At 37.5% G+C, this 20838-nt stretch overlaps 1 protein-coding gene across 1 annotated transcript; it reads left to right on the top strand.

The window, feature by feature from the left end:
* The first annotated feature begins 2531 nt into the window (after window positions 1–2531).
* On the top strand, window positions 2532–20500 carry LOC134753638 (WASH complex subunit 2). Its single transcript, XM_063689574.1, has 13 exons — window positions 2532–2700; window positions 3729–3827; window positions 4942–5039; window positions 5408–5492; window positions 5937–6076; window positions 7590–7678; window positions 8936–9051; window positions 9826–9942; window positions 10885–10963; window positions 11630–11802; window positions 13200–13310; window positions 13686–16908; window positions 18629–20500. The coding sequence occupies exons 2-13, from the start codon at window positions 3735–3737 to the stop codon at window positions 18730–18732; spliced, it is 4428 nt and encodes a 1475-aa protein (XP_063545644.1). The 5' UTR covers window positions 2532–2700; window positions 3729–3734; the 3' UTR covers window positions 18733–20500.
* Window positions 20501–20838: the final 338 nt, after the last annotated feature.

A 20838-nucleotide genomic window follows, 5' to 3' on the forward strand; every position in this document is an offset into this window, starting at 1 on the left:
AAAACTTTATAGGGCTGTATCTCCTAAACCGTGCGTCGTAGCGCAAAAATAATCAAATTTTCTTTCCTCTTTATTCAACCCTTAATTTATATTTAAAAAAAAAAACGCTTTCACTAAACTGCTGTAACTCGGAAACTTAGAATCCACAAAGGGGACTTTACTAAATTATGACACATATTAAAGCCTGACCAGTAATATATGATCATTGTCAAGAGGGCGCTGTTCATTCTCACGTATAGGGTGACAGTTCAGTATAGTATGAAAAAATATTGTATTTAATGAACATCATCATCAATGTAATTAATGTTGCTTGCCACGCTTAAACATAACAAAAATCACAATAAATTGAGTCTTAAAATAAACTTAAAAAGTCTACTAAAAATCGAAACAAAAGTAATTTTTAAGTCGCTGATGTGACATTCTCAATCAAAAGGTAGGTACCACTTTGTCGTTTACCATAAAGACGAAATTTGATTATATCTTTATACAAATAACCTGTCAGAGAAAGTGGTACCTTTTGATTAGGAACGTCACAAATGTTGGTCAGTATGAGGAGTGCAGCCTACAGTTTATTTTTAATTATATTTATATACCTACTACGGTAAGATTGATAAGACAATGTAATTATGCCTCCGAATGAAATAAATACACTGTATCGCAAAACTAAGTGGCGAGACAGCTCATAATGCCATCTCTTGGTTGGTCTTAACTTAACAAGGGTAAAGGAGATAGTATTAAGATCTTATGTTTCAAAGGGTTACTCTCATGATACATCGTAACACCATTGCTTCCCAAAACTATGCGTACCTGCTAAGCAGAAGAGTGTACAAAATTCCAGTTCCGAGCACGAATACAATTTTTGCAAAACGTTTCCCCAGTCATCTCCACCCATACATATACAATGTGGTCACAAAATATTGTGACATTAAGAACGCATCCCTATCCGAAGCCAAGAGAAAACTTTTCAACTGGTTAAATAGCCAGAACTACCATGAAACTGAGCAAATAATGAAACGAGTTGTCTAAATTATACTCCATAATAAACCTTCAGGCTCGCTCGTACAGGCACTGAATGACATCAGACACAATCACTACACTTATACACATCATACTCACACTCACATGACACACATCATGATTTTCTGGTACGCTCTTGAAATTGTAACTACAATGTAATAATTGTTAGTTAGTAAGTAATGTTAGTATTAGTTTTGCATGTATCTCATTTCATTTCATTCAATGTAAGAACTGTAAGATAAGAGACTTACTTTAGTTTAGTTTAGACTTTTAGAGGATACCCCTAAACTTGTTATGTAGTAAATCTGTAGAGCGGTCACCACGATACAGGCCTAGCCTAGTGTGGGACCACTGAGCCTGTTGTAATTTTAAAATCTTTCTTTTAATAAACAACTTTTTATTTATTTTATTTTATTTATTTTATCTCAGTCGCCAGCTGATATTGCGGCAAGTATAATAAGCACCCCACCCGCGTAGGTACCCTTCCCCGCGCACGCCCTTCTTGCTCAATTGAGTTTTATTTTGCCAGATAGAAAAAAAACCGTGGATCAAAATGACCCAAATTATGAATGATGTCTCAATGTGGTATTATAATATTATAGACGTAAACTTAATAATATGAATTTTTTTTTGTGGCAGATACAGGGTGTTAATTAGAAAAAAATTTTTTTTAAATAAAAGCGGTGGATGAATTTGACACAGATTTGTTTGAATAACATATAACAATGTTCTGTAAAGTACAACACTTCACTTACCGACTCTAATATTTTTTTAGGCGTTTTAGGATCAATATTAGGTATTTATTAAATGCCATTATACCCGTGGATGAAAATGACACAAAATGCGTGTGTACGTCGGAAGCCACTTTGCCTTTACAGGGAAACAAAGAATTTCGTCTCGAATATTTTTTTTACAGAATGCTGATTGAAAAAAGAAATACCTAAATTTCTACCTAAGCAAATACCTAGGATGACACAAAATATTATTTTTAGGTTTAGTATATGGTCTGGAAACTATATATAAAAAATAAGCAACATTAATATTCTTATAACCTCAGAAGTTATTGGTACAGGTCTATACAGTATGGGGTTCTTCAAAAAAGGAGTGTACAGGTTTTTAAAGGGTCGGCAACGCGCGTGTAATATCTCTGGTGTTGCAGGCGTTCATAGGCTACGGTAACTGCTTAACATCAGGCGGGCCGTATGCTTGATTGCCACCGACGTGGTATAAAAAAAAAAAAAATATTGCAAAAAATATTCGATTTTACATTTTATTATAGCGGCAACACTATGGCTTAACTGTCAGCTTGACAGGCAGTTATAAAACTTATTCAAGACAAGCATAAAAACGTAGCTTGATAAAATTAAAAATAAACAATATAGGAATTGAAGTAAAAAAAAACAACAAAGTATATTTTTAAGATATTTACTAATATTACAGTTTATAGTGCTATAGTTTTTCTTAATATAAATACATAGAATACATAAAAACGGACGTATATAAAATTTGGTACCTCGAACAGCCTGATCTGTCATCTTTGTTTTTGTACAGCACACAGAGAAAGTGCATTTTACGCAAAATAAATACGATTACACCTTATATTTAGCTATCAAATGGATTCTAACTGCTCGACGCACTAATTAACTTTCTATTTGCCGCTAAAGTTTATTAACATTGCACTTGGTGAGTGATTCACACGTATTTTAAATGACAGTGTTGGGATAATTGTTTGGTTGTAAAACACGAGTTGTTATTATGATTTTGTTGTTTAAATCGTTGATTAGTAATCAATTGGTGCTTGTGTCGACTTCGATTTAGCTAGTAAAAGGTTCGTTTACGCTTCTTTTTGTGATTTTGTTTGTGCTATTACTGATATTATACTTAAACTTAAAAAAGTTAATCTTCACATTGTGATAAGTGATTGTTTCCGCTGTAAATGTGTTTCTCTTGTGTTTTATAGGGATTAGATCTCAATGGCAGTAGTTTTATAAAGGGGAGATCAATACTTCTATAATCCACAACTGTCTCATTATAAACTAAATTGCAACTGTTATAATACCTCCGGGAAACAGGCGTGATTATATGTATGTATCTATAATAAATGTTAATGTCTGCCTAGTCGTTAACTTTCTTAAATCGTCGGTGTGTCTTGTGTGCTATCGACTGTGGAAATTGTATATTGCAGTGCTATCCAACTCTTAACCTTCACTGCGGCAATTAGTGTAACTCGTAATTAACCATACTTTCCATGAGGTCTTTGGATCCCCTACTCCTCCTATGTCCTGTCCCGGGACTCAAACTATCTCTATACCAAATTTCAACGAAATCGGTGCTGCGGTTTAAGCGTGAGAAGTTTTAAAAAGAGTTCTTTTTTAAATTATGTTTTTACTTCAGAACGGTGTCAATGTGATACGATAAATGAATTCAGCACCCCCGATTTATACGAAAACGATACCAAACCCGGCCTAGCAGCTATGTAGACATCAAGATAAAATGGAGAGCCCCGTTTCAAGAGTGGATATGTCAAAAACTATACAATATATCGAAAACATCATGAAATAAAACTTGTAACAAATTTAATCACCTTTCATTTTGCAAAAGTTGTCATGGCGCTAAGACGCATAGTTTTTGAGATATAATCGAAAAACATAAAAATGGGACTTTCTTTCTCCCCCCAATAACAACATAATTTTTTTTATTTTTATGCGCAGCGTGCAATGGAAGGCACGGCGGCGCTCCGCGGCGCGGCGCCGCGCTGGAGCCTCGCCGGTGACCAGCAGCTCTTAGACCTGCTTCAAGACATACATCAGGTACCATCTTCGGTTGTTAAGTAAGGGGACTTAACCTTTTCGATGTCGTGTAAAACACAAAAGCTTTCGCTCAGACGCCACGTCCACGTCACCGAAGTGTCAAAATTGGTGTGTTGGTCTGTGACGGATTAATCCGTCTTCGGCGTTGGACCTACGGTTCGGATATATCCGTCATTGGCGAAAAGGTTAATGTACAAAGCTCCTTTTTAGGGTGCCGTACCCAAAGGGTAAAAACGGGACCCTATTTCTAAGACTCCGCTGTCCGTCTGTCACCAGGCTGTATCTCATGAACTGTAATAGCTAGACAGTTGAAATTTTCACAGATGATGTATTTTTGAGTCCGACTCGCACTTGTCCGGTTTGTTTTCGTCCAGGCCTTATAACGTCCGCTTACCATCAGACAGGCCGCACGCTTGTTTACCACTTTAAAAAGTGCGTGAACAGTACATAACAAGTCTCATTACTAAAAAAAAACTTTATCTATCCAATTAATATGCTAACAAACTCACAGGCATAACAAAATGAAATTAAGATCTTTTTACGCGGTGAAAGTGTATGCTAATTGTTATTTCGCCTTTCGTAAGAAAAGTAGCGTGCATATTGTTGCTGAAAGCCAGTCCATTTTAGGGTTCCGTATTCCGTAACTAAGGGGACCTAATTTCGTTTCTATCTTTGAAAATTAACTCTCTGACGTTCTTTCCACCGCGATACAACCGGCTGACGATTTTTTTAATTCACAATATCATCTGAACTATCAGCTGACAAAGGATCAAACGGGAGGCGATGACTAAATTCCTCAACCCCCCAACGGAGCGGCAGCTGACGTCCTCGAGGGTTCATCATACATAGCCGTTAACCACTGTACGAGTTATCGCCCTCGAGGCGATTGGTCATGGAAATCTATTCTATCTAATCTAATTATATTGGTGTCCCGCTTGCAATACAAATACGCGCGTGCGATACAGATAGGAATATGCGCGTCAGTGTAGGAAATTCCTCGTGCTAAGCGTTCTTTCTTTAGAATAGAATTGTATTTCTTTTAGGGTCTCCTCACACTTATTGACGCGGAATTGGCATATCAATTTAATCCATTAAGTAACTATTGTTTTTGCAGAGAATTATCTCAAAATGCAACGAGACAAACAAGAGATTGGAAGAGATGTCGCGAGGTCTACGAGACGCCAGCGTCAACTTACAGAATGTCAATAACAAGTGAGTTTTTGTTTACATCATACCAGTGGCGTAACAAGGGGGGGGGGCAGAGGGGGCAAGTGCCCCGGGCGCCATCCAAGGGGGGGCGCCAAAATGGGCAAAAGGCAGCAGCAGGGAAACTTTTGTCAGTCGTCAGGGGGCGCAAATTTGGTGACTGCCCCGGGCGCCATATCCTCTAGCTACGCCCCTGTATTATACTATAGCTTCTAGCTTAGCGGGAGTTGGAAGGGGTAGATCTCGGCGGACTTTCTCTGATCAAATCGGGGAAATCCTGAGTTCTTCCAATAAAATTGTAAATAATTTTTGAATACGACGATGTACAATTACTACTAATAAAATATATTCTATTCTATTCTACTTTTCTGCAGGTTTCTAGCTCTGAGCAACACGCAGTTTGTGGAGAGCCGCGTATATGAGGACGACGCTGATGTGACACCCCCCGCTGTCGAGAAGGTAAATCCCTCAAAGGATTATCCAAACCACCACCAAACCAAAGGATTTTAAGAAGAGATGTGAAGTCTAAGAAATAATCCCCCTAGCTTGACAACTGAAGTAGATGGCGCTGCTTTGCGGAAAACGTCAACTTTTGACAACCAGAGTTACCCCAGTGTACGAGGCAGTGACAAATTAATCCGCTGTCAAAATAAAAGCACGAATTTTTCATACACTTTACGCCTCTTCTACTATTAATAACTCTCTGCTTATACAGTCGCCATCAGATATATCGGAGCGGCCAAAGTGTTCACAATATCTGAACACGCACTCTAACGCCCTGAGAATAAAGGCGTGTTCAGATATTTGTGAGCACCTTAGCCGCTCCGATATATCTGATGGCGACTGTACATCATGTGCAAGATATCTAGCCAGACTATAAATATATTATCTCGAATTCTACAGGAACCGCCAAAACCTAAAGACCTAGCTTCAGACCTAACGAAGCTGAAAGAGAGTCTACAAATCCTGGAGAGCTACCACGAGCCCCTTCTTATCGTGAGGGACAGTGACAGCGATAGTGATAGTGATGACAATGACGACAGGTAAGTAAGTTTTACAGTACCTCCACCTTACAGCAAACCGCAGCCCAAATAACACTAGACCCTACTCATAGTGTTGTGTACCTGCCGGTGAGTAAGGTTGCCAGAGCTCAACGAGGGTGTTAGGGTCGGCAACGCGCGTGTAACACCTCTGGAGTTACAGGCGTCCATATGCTACGGAGACTGCTTACCATCAGGCGGGCTGTATTCATGTTTGTTTATTAGTATAAAAAAATCAATCATCATTCATTGAAATCGAAAAATCAGTCAATATTTAGATCAGAACCAAGATAGCGTCTATTTTGGCCAAAGAACTGCCTTCAAACGAAACTGAGCATAAACATAAAGATAAAAATAAAAAGAACACCCTTCTAACCCTTACACCACTGTTCGGAAAGATTTAAATCCCTCCTCAATTGGAGGAGGTTATCCCAATATGGGAGTATATAAACACTTAACATCCAGCAGCGGTTCCAGTCGTTTTACCTATATATCTACCTATACCTATGTATAAGAAAAAATATTAATGATTATGGAGGAGGGGTAAAATCGAGTTCCCTAGTTAGTCAAAGGGGTGACAGTATTAAAAAGGTTAGAAACCACTGTTTTAAAGGATCCCTCTCGAATCTTTCGATCTCTACCTTATTGCATGCCTTATAAAGTTTTTATAAAAAAAAAGTAACAATTTATTGTAGGATGGTGTTACAATTTGGTGCCTTTGACCAGGATACACTGCTGTTTAATGTTGCTAGCAACCGGCCTCGGCTTCGCACTGGTAGAACCTTAACAAATTATACACTTAAACCTTACTCAAGAATCACTCTATTGATAGGTAAAAAACGCATGAAAATCCATTCAGTAGTTTTCGAGTTCATCGCAAACATACAGACAGGCCGATGCGGGGTTTTTGTTCTATAAGATGTAGTGATAGAGATTCACTAGACTTATATTGACCGGGATATAGACCGTGATTACCTTTTGCATTATTTGTGAGCTCCCGAATGTGGAATCCTGTGATTTGTTTGTGTAAAAAACCAGTGATATCCGAATCAAACACGCGTAGTGACACCGTGAGTGTAGTGTGTTTGGACAGACCAACGAGTGTGAACGCGACCGGACCAACAAGTGTGAATGCGACCGTTGGTAACGTTGAAAGTGAACGCAGCCGACGCGCAAGAATGAGGGTAGACAGAGCGCTGTCTACACAACTTTGACACCCACCCGCTATCTTCAGTCACCCGTGAACATGATGCATGTAACTGCGTCGAAATATCGGGAGCTCACAAATAATACAAAAGGTAATCACGGTCTATATCCCGGTCAATATAAGTCTAGTGAAACTAACCGTGAATCATCCAAAACTCTAAGTGATAGAGATTGTTTATACTGTTAGTCAAAATCGCAAATGTGACCCTTTTGCATTTAACCACTAATCTCAACCATTTTGTTATTACTTGCTTGTTTTACAGTTGTTATTATAACTTTATTTTATTTTTATTCCTCTATTTATTTGCAGGTTGGTTCTAAAACCTAAAGACCTGTACGCCGACAGACCTCTACCCTACATCATAGGATCTCAAGCGTGGAAGAGCAAATGGCATGCAGGTAAACTAAAACTTAAGCCCGATTCACATTTGTCTGACGTGTCATGTTTGTGTCTTGACGCATATCGGTTTCATACATTTAATATGATTGCGTGCACAATTGTCTGACGCAGCGTGCATCAGACATATTAAATGTATGAACCCGATATGCATCACGACACAACACAACACGACAGACAGATGTGAACCGGGCTTTATTTATTACACAAATTTATAAATAACAAAAGTCATATATTGATTTAAACTAACACGGGACATAATCGCGTAAAAAACTTAAAATTTATAGCCTGACGTTTCGAACGTGACGTTACGTTCGTGGTCACAGGCAGACTGGCGAGGAATAGTTAGTTTAAAATTATGAACAAAAGTCATTCACAAAAATTTCAAATATACTACAATTATGTTAGTCCGCGGGAAGTTGTATAGGTAAGCCTAAAGGGGCCCACTGACTATCAGTCCGCCGGACGATATCGGCCTGTCAGTTGTTCGGAACTGTCAAATTTTTGTTTTAACTGACAGTCCGATATCGTCCGGCGGACTGATAGTCAGTGGGCCCCTTTAGATGCCTGAAAAGAAATTATCTGAAGATTCGCTTGGGCGACTGATTGACCGTGCATTTATTGACTGCACGTATATGTATATTATGTATAATATTATGTATATTGCACTAAATGTTTTGATCGCAATCACAAACGAACTAGAAGATTGCAACAAATTCGAGGAGCTATATAGGAAACTAGCTTTTGCCCGCGACTTCGTCTGCGTGGACTTAGTAACAGCGGCTAAAGTAAGTATAGCGCCTGGAAAAATTCTCATAGCAATTATTCAATTTGAGCATATTATGCACACAAATTAGCAGGCACTTCATTTATTATCTCAATTCCACCCCGCTTTTTACTTTCTTAAGGGATGATTTTCGGGATAAAAACTATCCTATGTCCTTCTCAGGGACTCGACCTATCTCTATGCCAAATTTCATCTAAATCGATTCAGCGGTTTAAGCGTGAAGAGGGAACACACAGACAGACAGACTTTCGCATTTATAATATTAGTATGGATAAAGATATTTTATCAATCGAAATTTTGGTTCGAACTTGGAAAATCTAAGACTGCGAAAGGGATTCCAAGAGAAAGATTTAAATTTATAGGATGTTAAATGTGCCAGAAATAATAGAAAGATTGATCCTGGTAAAACGCATCGTTACAATTTCATTACCATCTGCAGAATATAAAATCAAGAATGTAAATGTTATTTCAGGCCTGGTTCCTGATGAGAGTGACTCTGACAGCTCAACATCGAAGGTTGAAGAAGTGGAACAGTATTCAGAGTCTGAGGAAGAACGGCCCGTGGAACATTATATGCCTGATAGGACGGTAAGAGAGTCCGACTCGCCCATCGACGATTCCGTACATTTTTAGGGTTCCGTACCCAAAGGGTAAAAACGGGACCCTATTACTAAGACTCCGCTGTCCGTCTGTTCGTCTGTCTGTCTGTCACCAGGCTGTATCTCATGAACCGTGATAGCTAGACAGTTGAAATTTTCACAGATGATGTATTTCTGTTGCCGCTATAACAACAAATACTAAAAACAGAATAATATAAATATTTAAATGGGGCTCCCATACAACAAACGTGATTTTTTTGCTGTTTTTTGCCGTAATGGCACGGAACCCTTCGTGCGCGAGTCCGACTCGCACTTGGCCGGTTTTTTATTTTTTACAAATTTATAGTTTTCATATTTTTTCCCTGTACTTGTAGTGTAAGACAATATTACTTGCCAAATTTCATAGTTCTAGGTCAACGGGAAGTACGGCCGTATCTTTTTTAGGATTTCGTACCCAAAGGTTAAAAACTGGACCCTATTACTAAGACTCTGCTGTCCGTCTGTCAGTCACCAGGCTGTATCTCATGAACCGTGATAGCTAGACAGTTAAAAATGTTCACAGATGATGTATTTCTACAGACGGACGGACGATAAAGTTATCCTATAAGGGTTCCGTTTTGTCCTTTTGAGGTACGGAACCCTAAAAATAAAAAAGTACAAGAGATGACTCAGGCCACCGTAACCGTGGCAACGACTCGGGTGACAAGAAAATAGGTATTGTATTTTCTCGTATGATGATGATGATGTGATGTCATCCTTGCAGATGTCTACAAGCACGTTGTCTCTACAATCGGAAGCGGCCGTCTCTGTCTCCCCTGTACGTCCGTCCCCTGCTGCCGTCGCGGCGGACTTAGCTCGGCGACTGGGAGGAGATATTAAGGTAAACATCATACACATCCACTGCTGGATATATTACCAAAGAGGATATAATAGGATAGAGCGGTACTGTCATAGTAAATTTTGTAGCCACAGTAAACTGCCATCTATCGACACACGATTAAAACTAAAAATGAACATACATACATACATACATATAATCACGCCTATTTCCCGGAGGGGTAGACAGAGACCACGGATTTCCACTTGCTACGATCCTGACATACCTCTTTCGCTTCCTTCATTTTGATAACATTCCTCATACACACTCGCCGGTTTAGGGTGCTCTTCACCAGGCCTTTCTTCAGGATTTCCCCGATCTGATTAGAGAAAGTCCGCCGAGGTCTGCCCCTTCCAACTCCCGTTTCTACCTCCGTTCCGTTCCGTTTCTACTAAAAATGAAGATGTATAAAAATACCATAAAATGTATTTATATATCGATAAATGATTTATTTATTTGCATTAATTATTTTTATATGATTTTGACCCATGTTCTTTCACTGATATGCGTTAAAATTGTGAAATAACGAACGAAACGGTCAACGCCATCTATTCGAGAGTAGGTCAAAGGTAGTGGAGCCATCTGATCGAGAATCAAATTTTCTTGATTTTTGTGGCACGTGTTTTCAGACTGTATCCATCTATTACGGAGTTAATCTGATCTTTAATAATACAGTTCATCGATTCGAATATTATCATAACGCAACGCTGTTGTTGTTGAGAGGATTCAAGCCTGTATAGATCATTTTGTACACCTGGTCCGTTAGATATTTCTGTACCTGTATTAAATGTGTTAAATGTAAAATACAGATTAAATATCCTGGGCACGGCACCAAATTGTAAAAACTGTCATTGTCACTTTACTAATTATTTATAAATTGATTTAAATTATTATACTAATAACAATTTTGAGTTACTTTGTTTATTTTTGGAATATGTTTCACAGATACCGGAAAGAGAACCAGTGTACACCCAACCGGAAACTGTCCCCCGGAAGTTGTACAAACCACAGGAGCCGCTAGCTAGTAAGCTATTTCCATATTATTAAAATAGGCTAAACTTAATTAATGATTTATTATTTTGAATGATCAAACGGCAGATATTATCCCGGTCTGAGATTAGATCTCGAGTATTTATTTTTGACTTATAGTTATATTTTCGTTTATTATAGCCCGATCATTCATCACCTGAAAAAATTTTTATCGTCTTTTTTAGAAACAGAATGGTTTCTATAAATAAGTTCAAATTTGAATTGGGCGATAAATCTGTATGAGTGTAAGTAGGGAAATTCAAGGTATGTCAAAAGTAAGAGAGGCCATTAGAATTCGCTTCAAAAATGGGCGACAAACACTGGTACATTTTAGTGCTAATTGGGTTCCGTACACAAAGGGTAAAAACGGGACCCTATTACTAAGACTCCGCTGTCTGTCTGTCTGTCACCAGGCTGTATCTCACGAACCTTTATAACCAGAGAGTAGAAATTTTCAAAAATGATGTATTTCTGTTGCTGCTATAACGACAAATACTAAAAACAGAATAAAATAAATATTTAAGTGGGGCTCCCATACAACAAACGTGAATTTTTTGCCGTTTTTTTGCGTTATGGTACGGAACCCTTCGTGCGCGACTCAGACTCTCACTTGGCCGGTTTTTTTAAATAGTTTACATTATAAATTTTGAATTTTTTTCAGCAACAATTTTTCCCGATGAGCCACCCCCACTAGATGACCCGTCAAGTGACGAAGATATTTTCGCGGAGCTGCACAAAACTCAACCTAAACCCCATAACAATAGAGTCGACGATCTGTTCGATTTTAGCAACAAGCCGAGTGGGCTTGAAGAAGAGCTGTTTGGAACGCCGAAGGTAAAAATAGGGCATTTTCTATGAAAAGGGACCTTATTGTCGATGGCGCTTACGCCGAACAGCGTCGCGCGGCATTGTATTTATATCGGAGCATCGTTTATAATAGCGTAAGCTAAGCGCCATTGACAATAAGGTCCCTTTTTATACCACAAATAATGTGCTTAAGTGGGACTGGGCGGGACATGTCTGTCGCATGCACGCGGAAAGGTGGGCCAAAATGGTTACTGAGTGGGACCCACGGAGCACCATAGACGGTGCAGGCCGGGGTTCAGGCAGACCATAAAGAAGATGGCGGGACGACTTGGACGCATTCTACCCCAAATGGTGGGAAAATGGCGATGACAGGGTCGAGGGGAGAAAACGAGGGGAGGCCTTTGCTCAGCAGTGGGACACCAAAATAGGCTAATATATAAAAAAATGTGCCAATAAATAAACTATTAGGAAACAAAACTTTATAATAAACAATTTAGTAGTATCGACTTGTTCGACTGCACAAAATCAACTTTAAAAAAACGAGTTCAGTCACTGCTACTGAAATCTAAAAATAACGACAATTGACGAAATCTAACTAGGTAAATAATTACACACCTTAATCTTTCCGTCTTCCATTACACACTCAGTCACAGTCACATACACACACACACGAACACGCACACACAATCACTCAAAACACACACGTACACATGTTACAGTTTGTATAGAATGCTTTTTTACTCCCTTCTTTTTTTTGTGTTTCCACTTAGTTATTGCATGTTAATTGTACTTTTGTGGACATCTGTTATTGGCTATGTTTTCTGTTCACTATGATTTGTATTAATTTCCGCTTTCCGCTGTCTGTCCGTCCGTCTGTCCCTAGGTATGCTTAGCTTAAAACTACGCAACGGATTTTAATGCGGTTTTTTTTAATAGATAGAGTGATTCAAGAGGAAGGTTTATATGTATAATTTGTAAAGGTTTTGTGTAAATTAGTTTAACTACCCGTGCGAAGCCGGGGCGGGTCGCTAGTAAATTATAAACTGAAATAGATGTCATATACGAAACAAACGACCAAGGCCTCCAGTGCCCAGGGCTGGAATCGAACCAGCGTCCTTTACATTCGCGGCAGATGCCTCTCGGCCTTCCACCAGGGCAGCATAGGTCGTATTTGCCTCAAGTATCTGCAATCTCTTAAGGAATTATATGACATCTTTGAGCAATTTTTGAGCTGTAGACATAACCAACCCCCATTACAATGCTATTTTGATTTTCCTAAATTGAATCGAACCTAGATACAAAATATCACGAAAATCTGTTGAGAGATGCTACCTGTAGAGAACAGCCGGACAGACATAAGAAGGAATACCCAAACTTTAAAATAAAATAAAATAATAATTTTAACATATTTTTTTATATTTTAGGTACAAAGAAACCAAAACACAGACAAACCTCTGTTTCCCGAAGATTCTGAACCGGAAATACCTGAGACACCAAAGCCAGTTGTTAAAGAACCATCTGAAGACAATATCAAAGTAAATAAGTCTTCTTCATCCTTTAAAATGCTACCGTTTATAATATTAGAGCGGTATAAAATCTTTGTAATGTTAATTTACACCGACGTGACAATATGGAGGACTATCGACGTCATAGTTTCGTTGGAATTTGCCACTTATGGTGACACTACCATAATCTGTCACTGCAAAGTCGGTGCAAAGTTAGCTTGGTCTGACTCTGGTGGTTAACAAATTGAAATAAAATGCACAATCGTCCTCGGGCCAAGAGTGAATTCGGCTTAAAAAATAAAACTTGATAAGAAATCTTCTTTACGTGAGCCTAATGTAACAAATTTACTGTATTTTTAGACTTCTTTGACTACCCGAAATCTATCATTATTTAATACCTTTCAGAAACCAGTTGGCGGCATATCCTTGTTTGGCACTAACAAGCACGCTGAAAGCATAGGGGCAGCCATCTTGAAACGGAACCGCCGGAAATCATCCACTTCCGGTGATGAAAGCAACACTGAAGAGGTCCAAGTCAAAGAACCTGTCCAAGATTTCAAAGAAAAGAAAGAGAGAGATATATTCGATGATCTATTTGCTAAATCTGAGAATCTGAATAAAAAGAATGTCAAACCTGAAGATGTTAAACCAAAAGCAATGCATAAAGAAGTGACCCAACCAAAAGAAGCGAAAAAGGATATATTTAGTGATATATTTGATGATATAGACGATATATTCTCTAGTGATATTGTGGTACAGGTCAAACCGACTGTTAAAAATGATAAGTCTCTGTTTAGTGATGATGATGATTTATTTGATGAAGTGTCAACGGTTAAAAAAGATAGTGAAAAAGATAATGCGATTAGTGAAAAATCTAATTCGTATGGTGCTAGGCCAAAAGTGGCTATTTTATCTGGTGTTACTAATGTTGAAAAAGGTGATGCTAAAAAGGAAAATAAGGTTATTAAGGAAATAAAAGAAACAAAAAGCATTTTTGATTCAGATAGTGATGATGGATTATTTACAAATATTTCTAAAGATGTCAAACGCAATATAGATACAGAGAGTAAACCTGTTGTTAATAAACTAAAAGATCATTTACTGGATGACGATGATGATGGATTGTTTACCAAAAGTAATACCCAACCGAAAGTTGCTAATAATATCGGTAAAATGACTAAACTTAGCAAAAAGGCCGTTTTCGATTCCGATGATGAGCTGTTTAAAGATACGAAAAATGTAAATGAAGCAAAACTATCTCAAACTAGTCCAAAAACTACTGTAGATGTAAATATGGGTGATCAGTTATTTACAGCAGCTAATGATAAACCTGAGAAACAATCAGACAAACCCGATATAATTAATTCAGTCAATGTTATGCGCAATGAAGTTAAAAGTACTCCAGAAATAAATATACCTACAGTACAGCCGACAGTGGCAGATAGTATAAACAATGACATTGACAATAATATACCTCCTTTCGAATCTCGGAACGAATCAACTCAAGAATCTAGCCATGACGGTTTTGATGATGAAGATACAATGGAATCAACTGTCAAAAATAATGACAAATCTGCTGACATCAATCAAGATTCTGAAAATAAAGGTAGCAGTGGCCAAATTATTGATGACATGTTTAGGAAACCGAATGAGCAGACATATTTTAGTGAAAATATTTTAAGAACTACAAGAATAGCAGCGGACGAGAAAAACATACCAGAGAAATTACCAGATATTTTTAACGACTCTGATGATGATTTGTTTAGAAGTAAACCAAAAATTCCTAACACTGAAAATGCTAAACAAAATCAAGAAACAACAGCTGAAGCACATTCATCGAATTTATTTTCAACTTCTGACAAAAACGATATATTTTCTGATATTTTTGATGATGTACCGCCAGTTTTCGAAAAACCGAAGGAGCCTAAAAAGTCTAAAAACGTAAATGCTCTCTTTGATGATGATTCCGATGATGAAGCCCTATTTTTCAAGAAAAATGATGTTATTACTGACGAAAAACCAGATTTTAGTCCTAGCGAGGAAAGATTTGGCATATTCAATGATGAACCGCCTGCGATAGATGTGGATTTTACTCAAAAACTAAGTAAAAAAGAAGAAGGAAAAGACCCTCTAAAATCGGGAAAAGTACCTACAATGATAGATAAAACTGACAGTGTTCCAGCTCAACCCGTTGAGAGCGAAAATATTGGTAAATCAGCTGAAGAAAGTGAAAATGTAAAAAGCCGTGACGCTCAAGACACAACAGATAATACATCTAAAGAACCCAAAAAAGTCGGTAAACTTAAACCTATGAATATCAACATAAATGTTAACTCTCTGTTACCAGGAGCTTCTCCTAAAAAGAAACAAGTTGAAAATGTCGAAGTTAGGCAAGAATACATAGCAAGTAATGAAGAATTATATAAAACTGATAAAATCGAACCTAACATCGTAGAATCTATCAGTTTTGATGATCCAAAAATATTGGATAACAAAATTTCAAAGGAAAGAGCTAAAATACAAGTAAAAAGACGACCCTCGACCAGACGGGCTAGGAAAGAAGCTGTCAGGAAATCTACCATCGATTTTACAGATTCTAGCTTTGATAGTTCTAATGATAACAGTACTAAAGATGAAGTCAAAGAGAAAATCGTTAAAACAGTGTACATTTTGAACGATGATGACATTTTTGGCTCAACAAAAAGTATAGAACCTACGAAGAAACATTTGAACATAGTTGATTCTGATGAGGAATTATTCAAAAAACCAGAAAACAAAACTGAAAAAGATGTTAGAAGAAACGATAGTAAATCTGTTAAACCACCTGCTGTTGAAAAGCGATCTTCGTTTGATTCTAATGAGATTGATGATATGTTTAAAAAATCAATGAATACGAAAGATATTTCAAATGATGAAGTAGATAAAATACATAAGGTGTCTCCAAATGAAGAGAAAGCTGATTTTGATGATAATGTAGCTACGGTAGTTGACGAAATAAAAAGGGAAAGTGTCAGTAAAAATTTAGAAAATAAATCATATTTAGATTCAGATGACGATGATGATTTATTTAGACCGACCAATAAAAAATCATCAGTAAACATAACCAATGAGACTGATTCTGATGAAAAACTCTTTAAAAATGCTCAAAAAACTACAACAGATACTAAAAAAGTGAAAGCTCCTAGTCTATTTTCGAATTCAGACGATGACGATTTATTTAAAGTAAAAACAAAAATAACTAAACCAGAGTTTAAAAGAAATATTAGCTCAGAAGATCTATTTCAAAATAAAGGCATTGGCACTTTGGGTAAAGTTTACAATAAAACGATAGATAATATCAAAGAAAATATAACAGAGGTAAAAGACACACATAATATATTTGACGATTTCCCAGCAAAATCAGTAGAGAGCAATATAGAAGAAATACAGCAAAGTAAAGTAAAAGAACCAATAGTAGAGACTGTAAAAGAAAACGTATTAAAAGCTAAAAAATCTATACTAGACGATTTGAGTGACGAAGATGATTTGTTCAAAAGTAAAACGAAGTTGATAAGTAATAAAAAAAATAAGAGTCTTTTTGGAGATGATGGTGATGATGATGATCTATTTGGGAGCAAACCTGTTAAAGGTAAGTTTAAAATAGTTTTTCTCAAACATGCTATGTAATATTGATGTTACGTTCTTTATATTAGGCTGGGAAGTATCACGTTTCAGGCGCGGCTAGACGAGAGGTCTGTAATGAAATTTCATACAAAGTTGCAGTCCTAGGCCGGGAAGTGGTTTTTTTTTAATTTCTATTTCACATATAATTGTGGCACAGCATTCAGCCATTTAAAAAAAAATATAAGCAATATTTGCTTTTTGGTTCGTTTATGACATTCTGCCAATACGCCTATTAAAAAAAACAATAAACGATATTTGATTGATATACGAGTATATATAGTTGGTCAAGCAAATCTTGTCAGTAAATAAGAACAAAAAAAACTATACTCATCCTTTTCTTTTGGGTGTTAGTACTAGTGTAAGACAAAGATAGTATGATTCTCTCTGTCTATGTTTGAAATAAGACAGTCCTTTGACAAACTATATACCTATATTAAACGTTTGAGAAAAGCACTATACATCGGGTTGTCGGCCTCATAACTATCCGGCCGGTGTATTATATTCGGCCGGCAACCCCTTCCTTCCCGGCCTCTGTAGTAATGTACTATTATGCAGTATATACGAAGTCAAATAAAAACCAGTACTTTTGACTGCTATTAGGTTGCCGAGCGGAAGCAGCGGTACATTTTTTTCCTTAGCTGTTTTTATATCCCTGATACTAAATAAAAACTAAAAATGACAAATAAAATTAAATCATAGTGTTTTAAACTGTTTTGTGAAGTTGGTTCTTTCTAACCGGTCAGACCATGCTAACTGCAGCTATTTTGATAGCACAAAAATCAAAATCTGCGCTATCATCGCTGCAAAGTTGGCTTGGTCTGACGCTAGAGATTGTCATTGTTAAGATGTCGGTTCTTTTTATTGTGTCTTTGATTCTTCAAAAATGTCTGGACACATAACTTTTAGGTTTCCGTACCCAAAGGGTAAAAACGGGACCTATGGCCGGGTACCTATGTTACCTACATGTAAATATTAATTGTACCTATACTAACACACTATGGACCACGGTCTGCAGTAAATATTTCAATTTCAATTACTAAGACTTCGCTGTCTGTCTGTCTATCCGTCTGTTACCAGGCTGTATCTCATGAACCGTGATAGCTAGACAGTTGAAATGTTCACAGGTGATGTATTTCTGATGCCGCTATAACAACAAATACTAAAAACACAATAAAATAAATATTTGATTGACTGACGTGATTTTTTTGCCGTTTTTTGCGTAATGGTACGGAACCCTTCGTGCGCGAGTCCGACTCGCAGTTGGCCGGTTTTTAGTATTTGTTGTTATAGCGGCAACAGAAATACACCATCTGTGAAAATTTCAACTGTCTAGCTATCAGTTCATGAGATACAGCCTGGTGACAGACGGACGGACAGCGGAGTTTTAGTAATTGGGTCCCGTTGTTACCCTTTGGGTACGGAACCCTAAAAATCACAAATAAAATTAAATCATAGCGTTTTAAACCGCGTTAGCGTTTGAAGTTGGTTCTTTGTAACCGGCTGTGGTAACCGGTCAGACCAAGCTAACTTGACAGCCCAAAAAATCAAAATCGCTGCAGAGTTGGCTTGGTCTGACACTAGGTATTGTCATTGTCAATCTGTCGTTTCTTTTAATTGTGTATCTTCTTGGATTCCTCAAAAATGTGTGGACACATTTTTTTATTTTTATTATGATATTTTTTCAGAAATCAAACCGGAAGAAGTACCAGTCACCCTTCCTGTGAAGGAGCTGAAAGCAGCGGAGCCGGTGTTTGTGGATCCTCTATCACTATTCGGTGATGATGAATAACATTTAGAACTGGCAAATACGTCAACTGACACAGCTTCAACCCTATACCAACCTTCGTGGTCACTATCTCTCTCTGTGATCGCTCACTCATGACTGAGGATCGTGGTCATCAGTGGATGTGGATGCTCCACACCTGGTTCTTGTAATCTGCCTCCATCGGTGCCTGTCCATCGCGTCTCTGACGACCGAGCAAAAGCTGGTTGAGGATGGGGCCCCTTTCACTTGATCGCTCCATCTAGTTGGAGGCCGTCCCCGGCCTCGTTTGCCCTCCGTGTTTCCAACAATGATCAGCTTTTCAAGGCTTTCATCTCCCCTCCTCATTATGTGGCCGAAGTAGGACAATATGCGCAGCTGGCAGACTGTGGATAGGCGAGTTTGGACGCGCATTATAGGCGCGTTCAAAGTGTTAGAAACTGCTGACTCTCTATTCTATCTGACTGCTTATTATTCACAATGACGGGACTTGGGGGGTTACCCGAGGTTTTCATCGATTTTTGACAAGTTTTGAATTGTATCTCCTACTATTGATGTCAACTTTAGCCAGTCTTCTCCGAGACCACGGGGACAACGCCGTCATCGAAACGTCGGAGGTAAATTTAAAACTTATTTTACGCGATTAAGTCCCGTCATTGTGAATAATAATGAGTAAAAAACGTGAAAGTTTAGATCAGTTTTGTATCAGACTGATGTCATACCGCTCCGAGTGAGACAGCTCTATGCACGTAGATAGCGATGTCCCGCTCTCACTTTAGAGTGGTGTGCCGATCAGCATGCAATGTGAAGACCGCCAAGATGCCCAAGATACAGTCTGGCAAAAAAGAGTAGAAATTAAAAAGTGGCAACACTGTAGTGTCGTCCCTTTCAAATCAATCTAAGAAAAGCGGGACGACACTAGTGTTGCCAGTTGACTGTACAACTGCAGCAAGCATTTTTTACCCGAAATTAAAGGCCGTTCCAGACGGAAACAATTTTTCACCAAGTGTGAGTGAAGTGTGGATGTAATAGGCCCAATAGCCACAGCCTTAATCCAGACACTAAAACGTCACTAAAATTACAATTCATTTGGTAAATTTTAGTAACCTTTTTTTTAAAGTTACAATTATGCATTTTTTACTGACATCATGAACGCGCGCTTAACTAATATTCAGAGGGCCTACCGCGAACACCGAACATCGCAAATTGCGGGCATCTTTCTCTGTCACTCTAATTACGCCTTAATTGGAGTAAAAGAAAAAGATGCTCGCAATTTGGGAACTTCGGTGTTCGCGATAAACCCTCAGAGGTCTTTTGTCCAGTGTTGCCAGTAAAGGCTTGTAAAATTGTAAGTACTCGCTTTATTAACTAGGTCCTAGATAGATATTTGATAATTTATAATACATTTGTCATCAGCTATTTACAATTAGTTAGGTATACTCGTAAGTATGTTGGTCATTGTTAGTTTTAGTTAGTGGTTTGAATTTACAAAAAATATATTTATTCGTTTCAAATTTTATAAAAAAAAAACAGTTTATGAAAGCATAAAAAACAAATATATATATCGTATCGTATATTCACGAGATTATTTTATCAATTAAAAAAAACTCAATATTTGATGTTAGTATTTGCGACGACATTCCATGTTAATTTATGAGATTTTTATAAAAGTTAATATTGTTTTATTAGTAATAATTGAATGGTCTAATGTATGAAAATAATGCTGTATAATGTGCCTAATATTGTATAATGATTATTGTTATTCTTATATACTGAAATATATTAATGATTTTTAGTGTTGTGTTTCATTTAGTTATTTTTGAAATTATAGAACACCTACCTATTCCTTAACGCTTTTATATTAAGATAGGGTCCATTTTTTAAAGATTTTTATATGAACTTTCCATTATTCGAATAATTAGAATAGAATAGAATAATATTTATTCGGGCAACACATCATTATTACATTACAAAGATACATTAACAACAACAAGAAAGAAAAAAAAACAAAGGTGAAAAATACAAAACTAACAGATGTGAGGCTGAAATGGTCTCCACTCAGCAATGCAGTTGGCACGACTAAGCGTTGTCAACGGCGCTGGTTTTCTGTGGAGCCAGGAGGAGAGGAGGTGT

This window comes from Cydia strobilella, chromosome 27 (assembly GCF_947568885.1).
Source record: "Cydia strobilella chromosome 27, ilCydStro3.1, whole genome shotgun sequence".
Lineage (NCBI taxonomy): Eukaryota > Metazoa > Arthropoda > Insecta > Lepidoptera > Tortricidae > Cydia > Cydia strobilella.

Bases quoted from the DNA above. Each gene is read 5' to 3' on its own strand.
- LOC134753638 (XM_063689574.1), top strand. From the start codon at position 3,735: ATGGAAGGCACGGCGGCGCTCCGCGGCGCGGCGCCGCGCTGGAGCCTC. The intron at 3,828-4,941 runs GTACCATCTTCG...TTGTTTTTGCAG, and splicing joins TGCTTCAAGACATACATCAG to AGAATTATCTCAAAATGCAA. The intron at 16,909-18,628 runs GTAAGTTTAAAA...ATATTTTTTCAG, and splicing joins TGGGAGCAAACCTGTTAAAG to AAATCAAACCGGAAGAAGTA.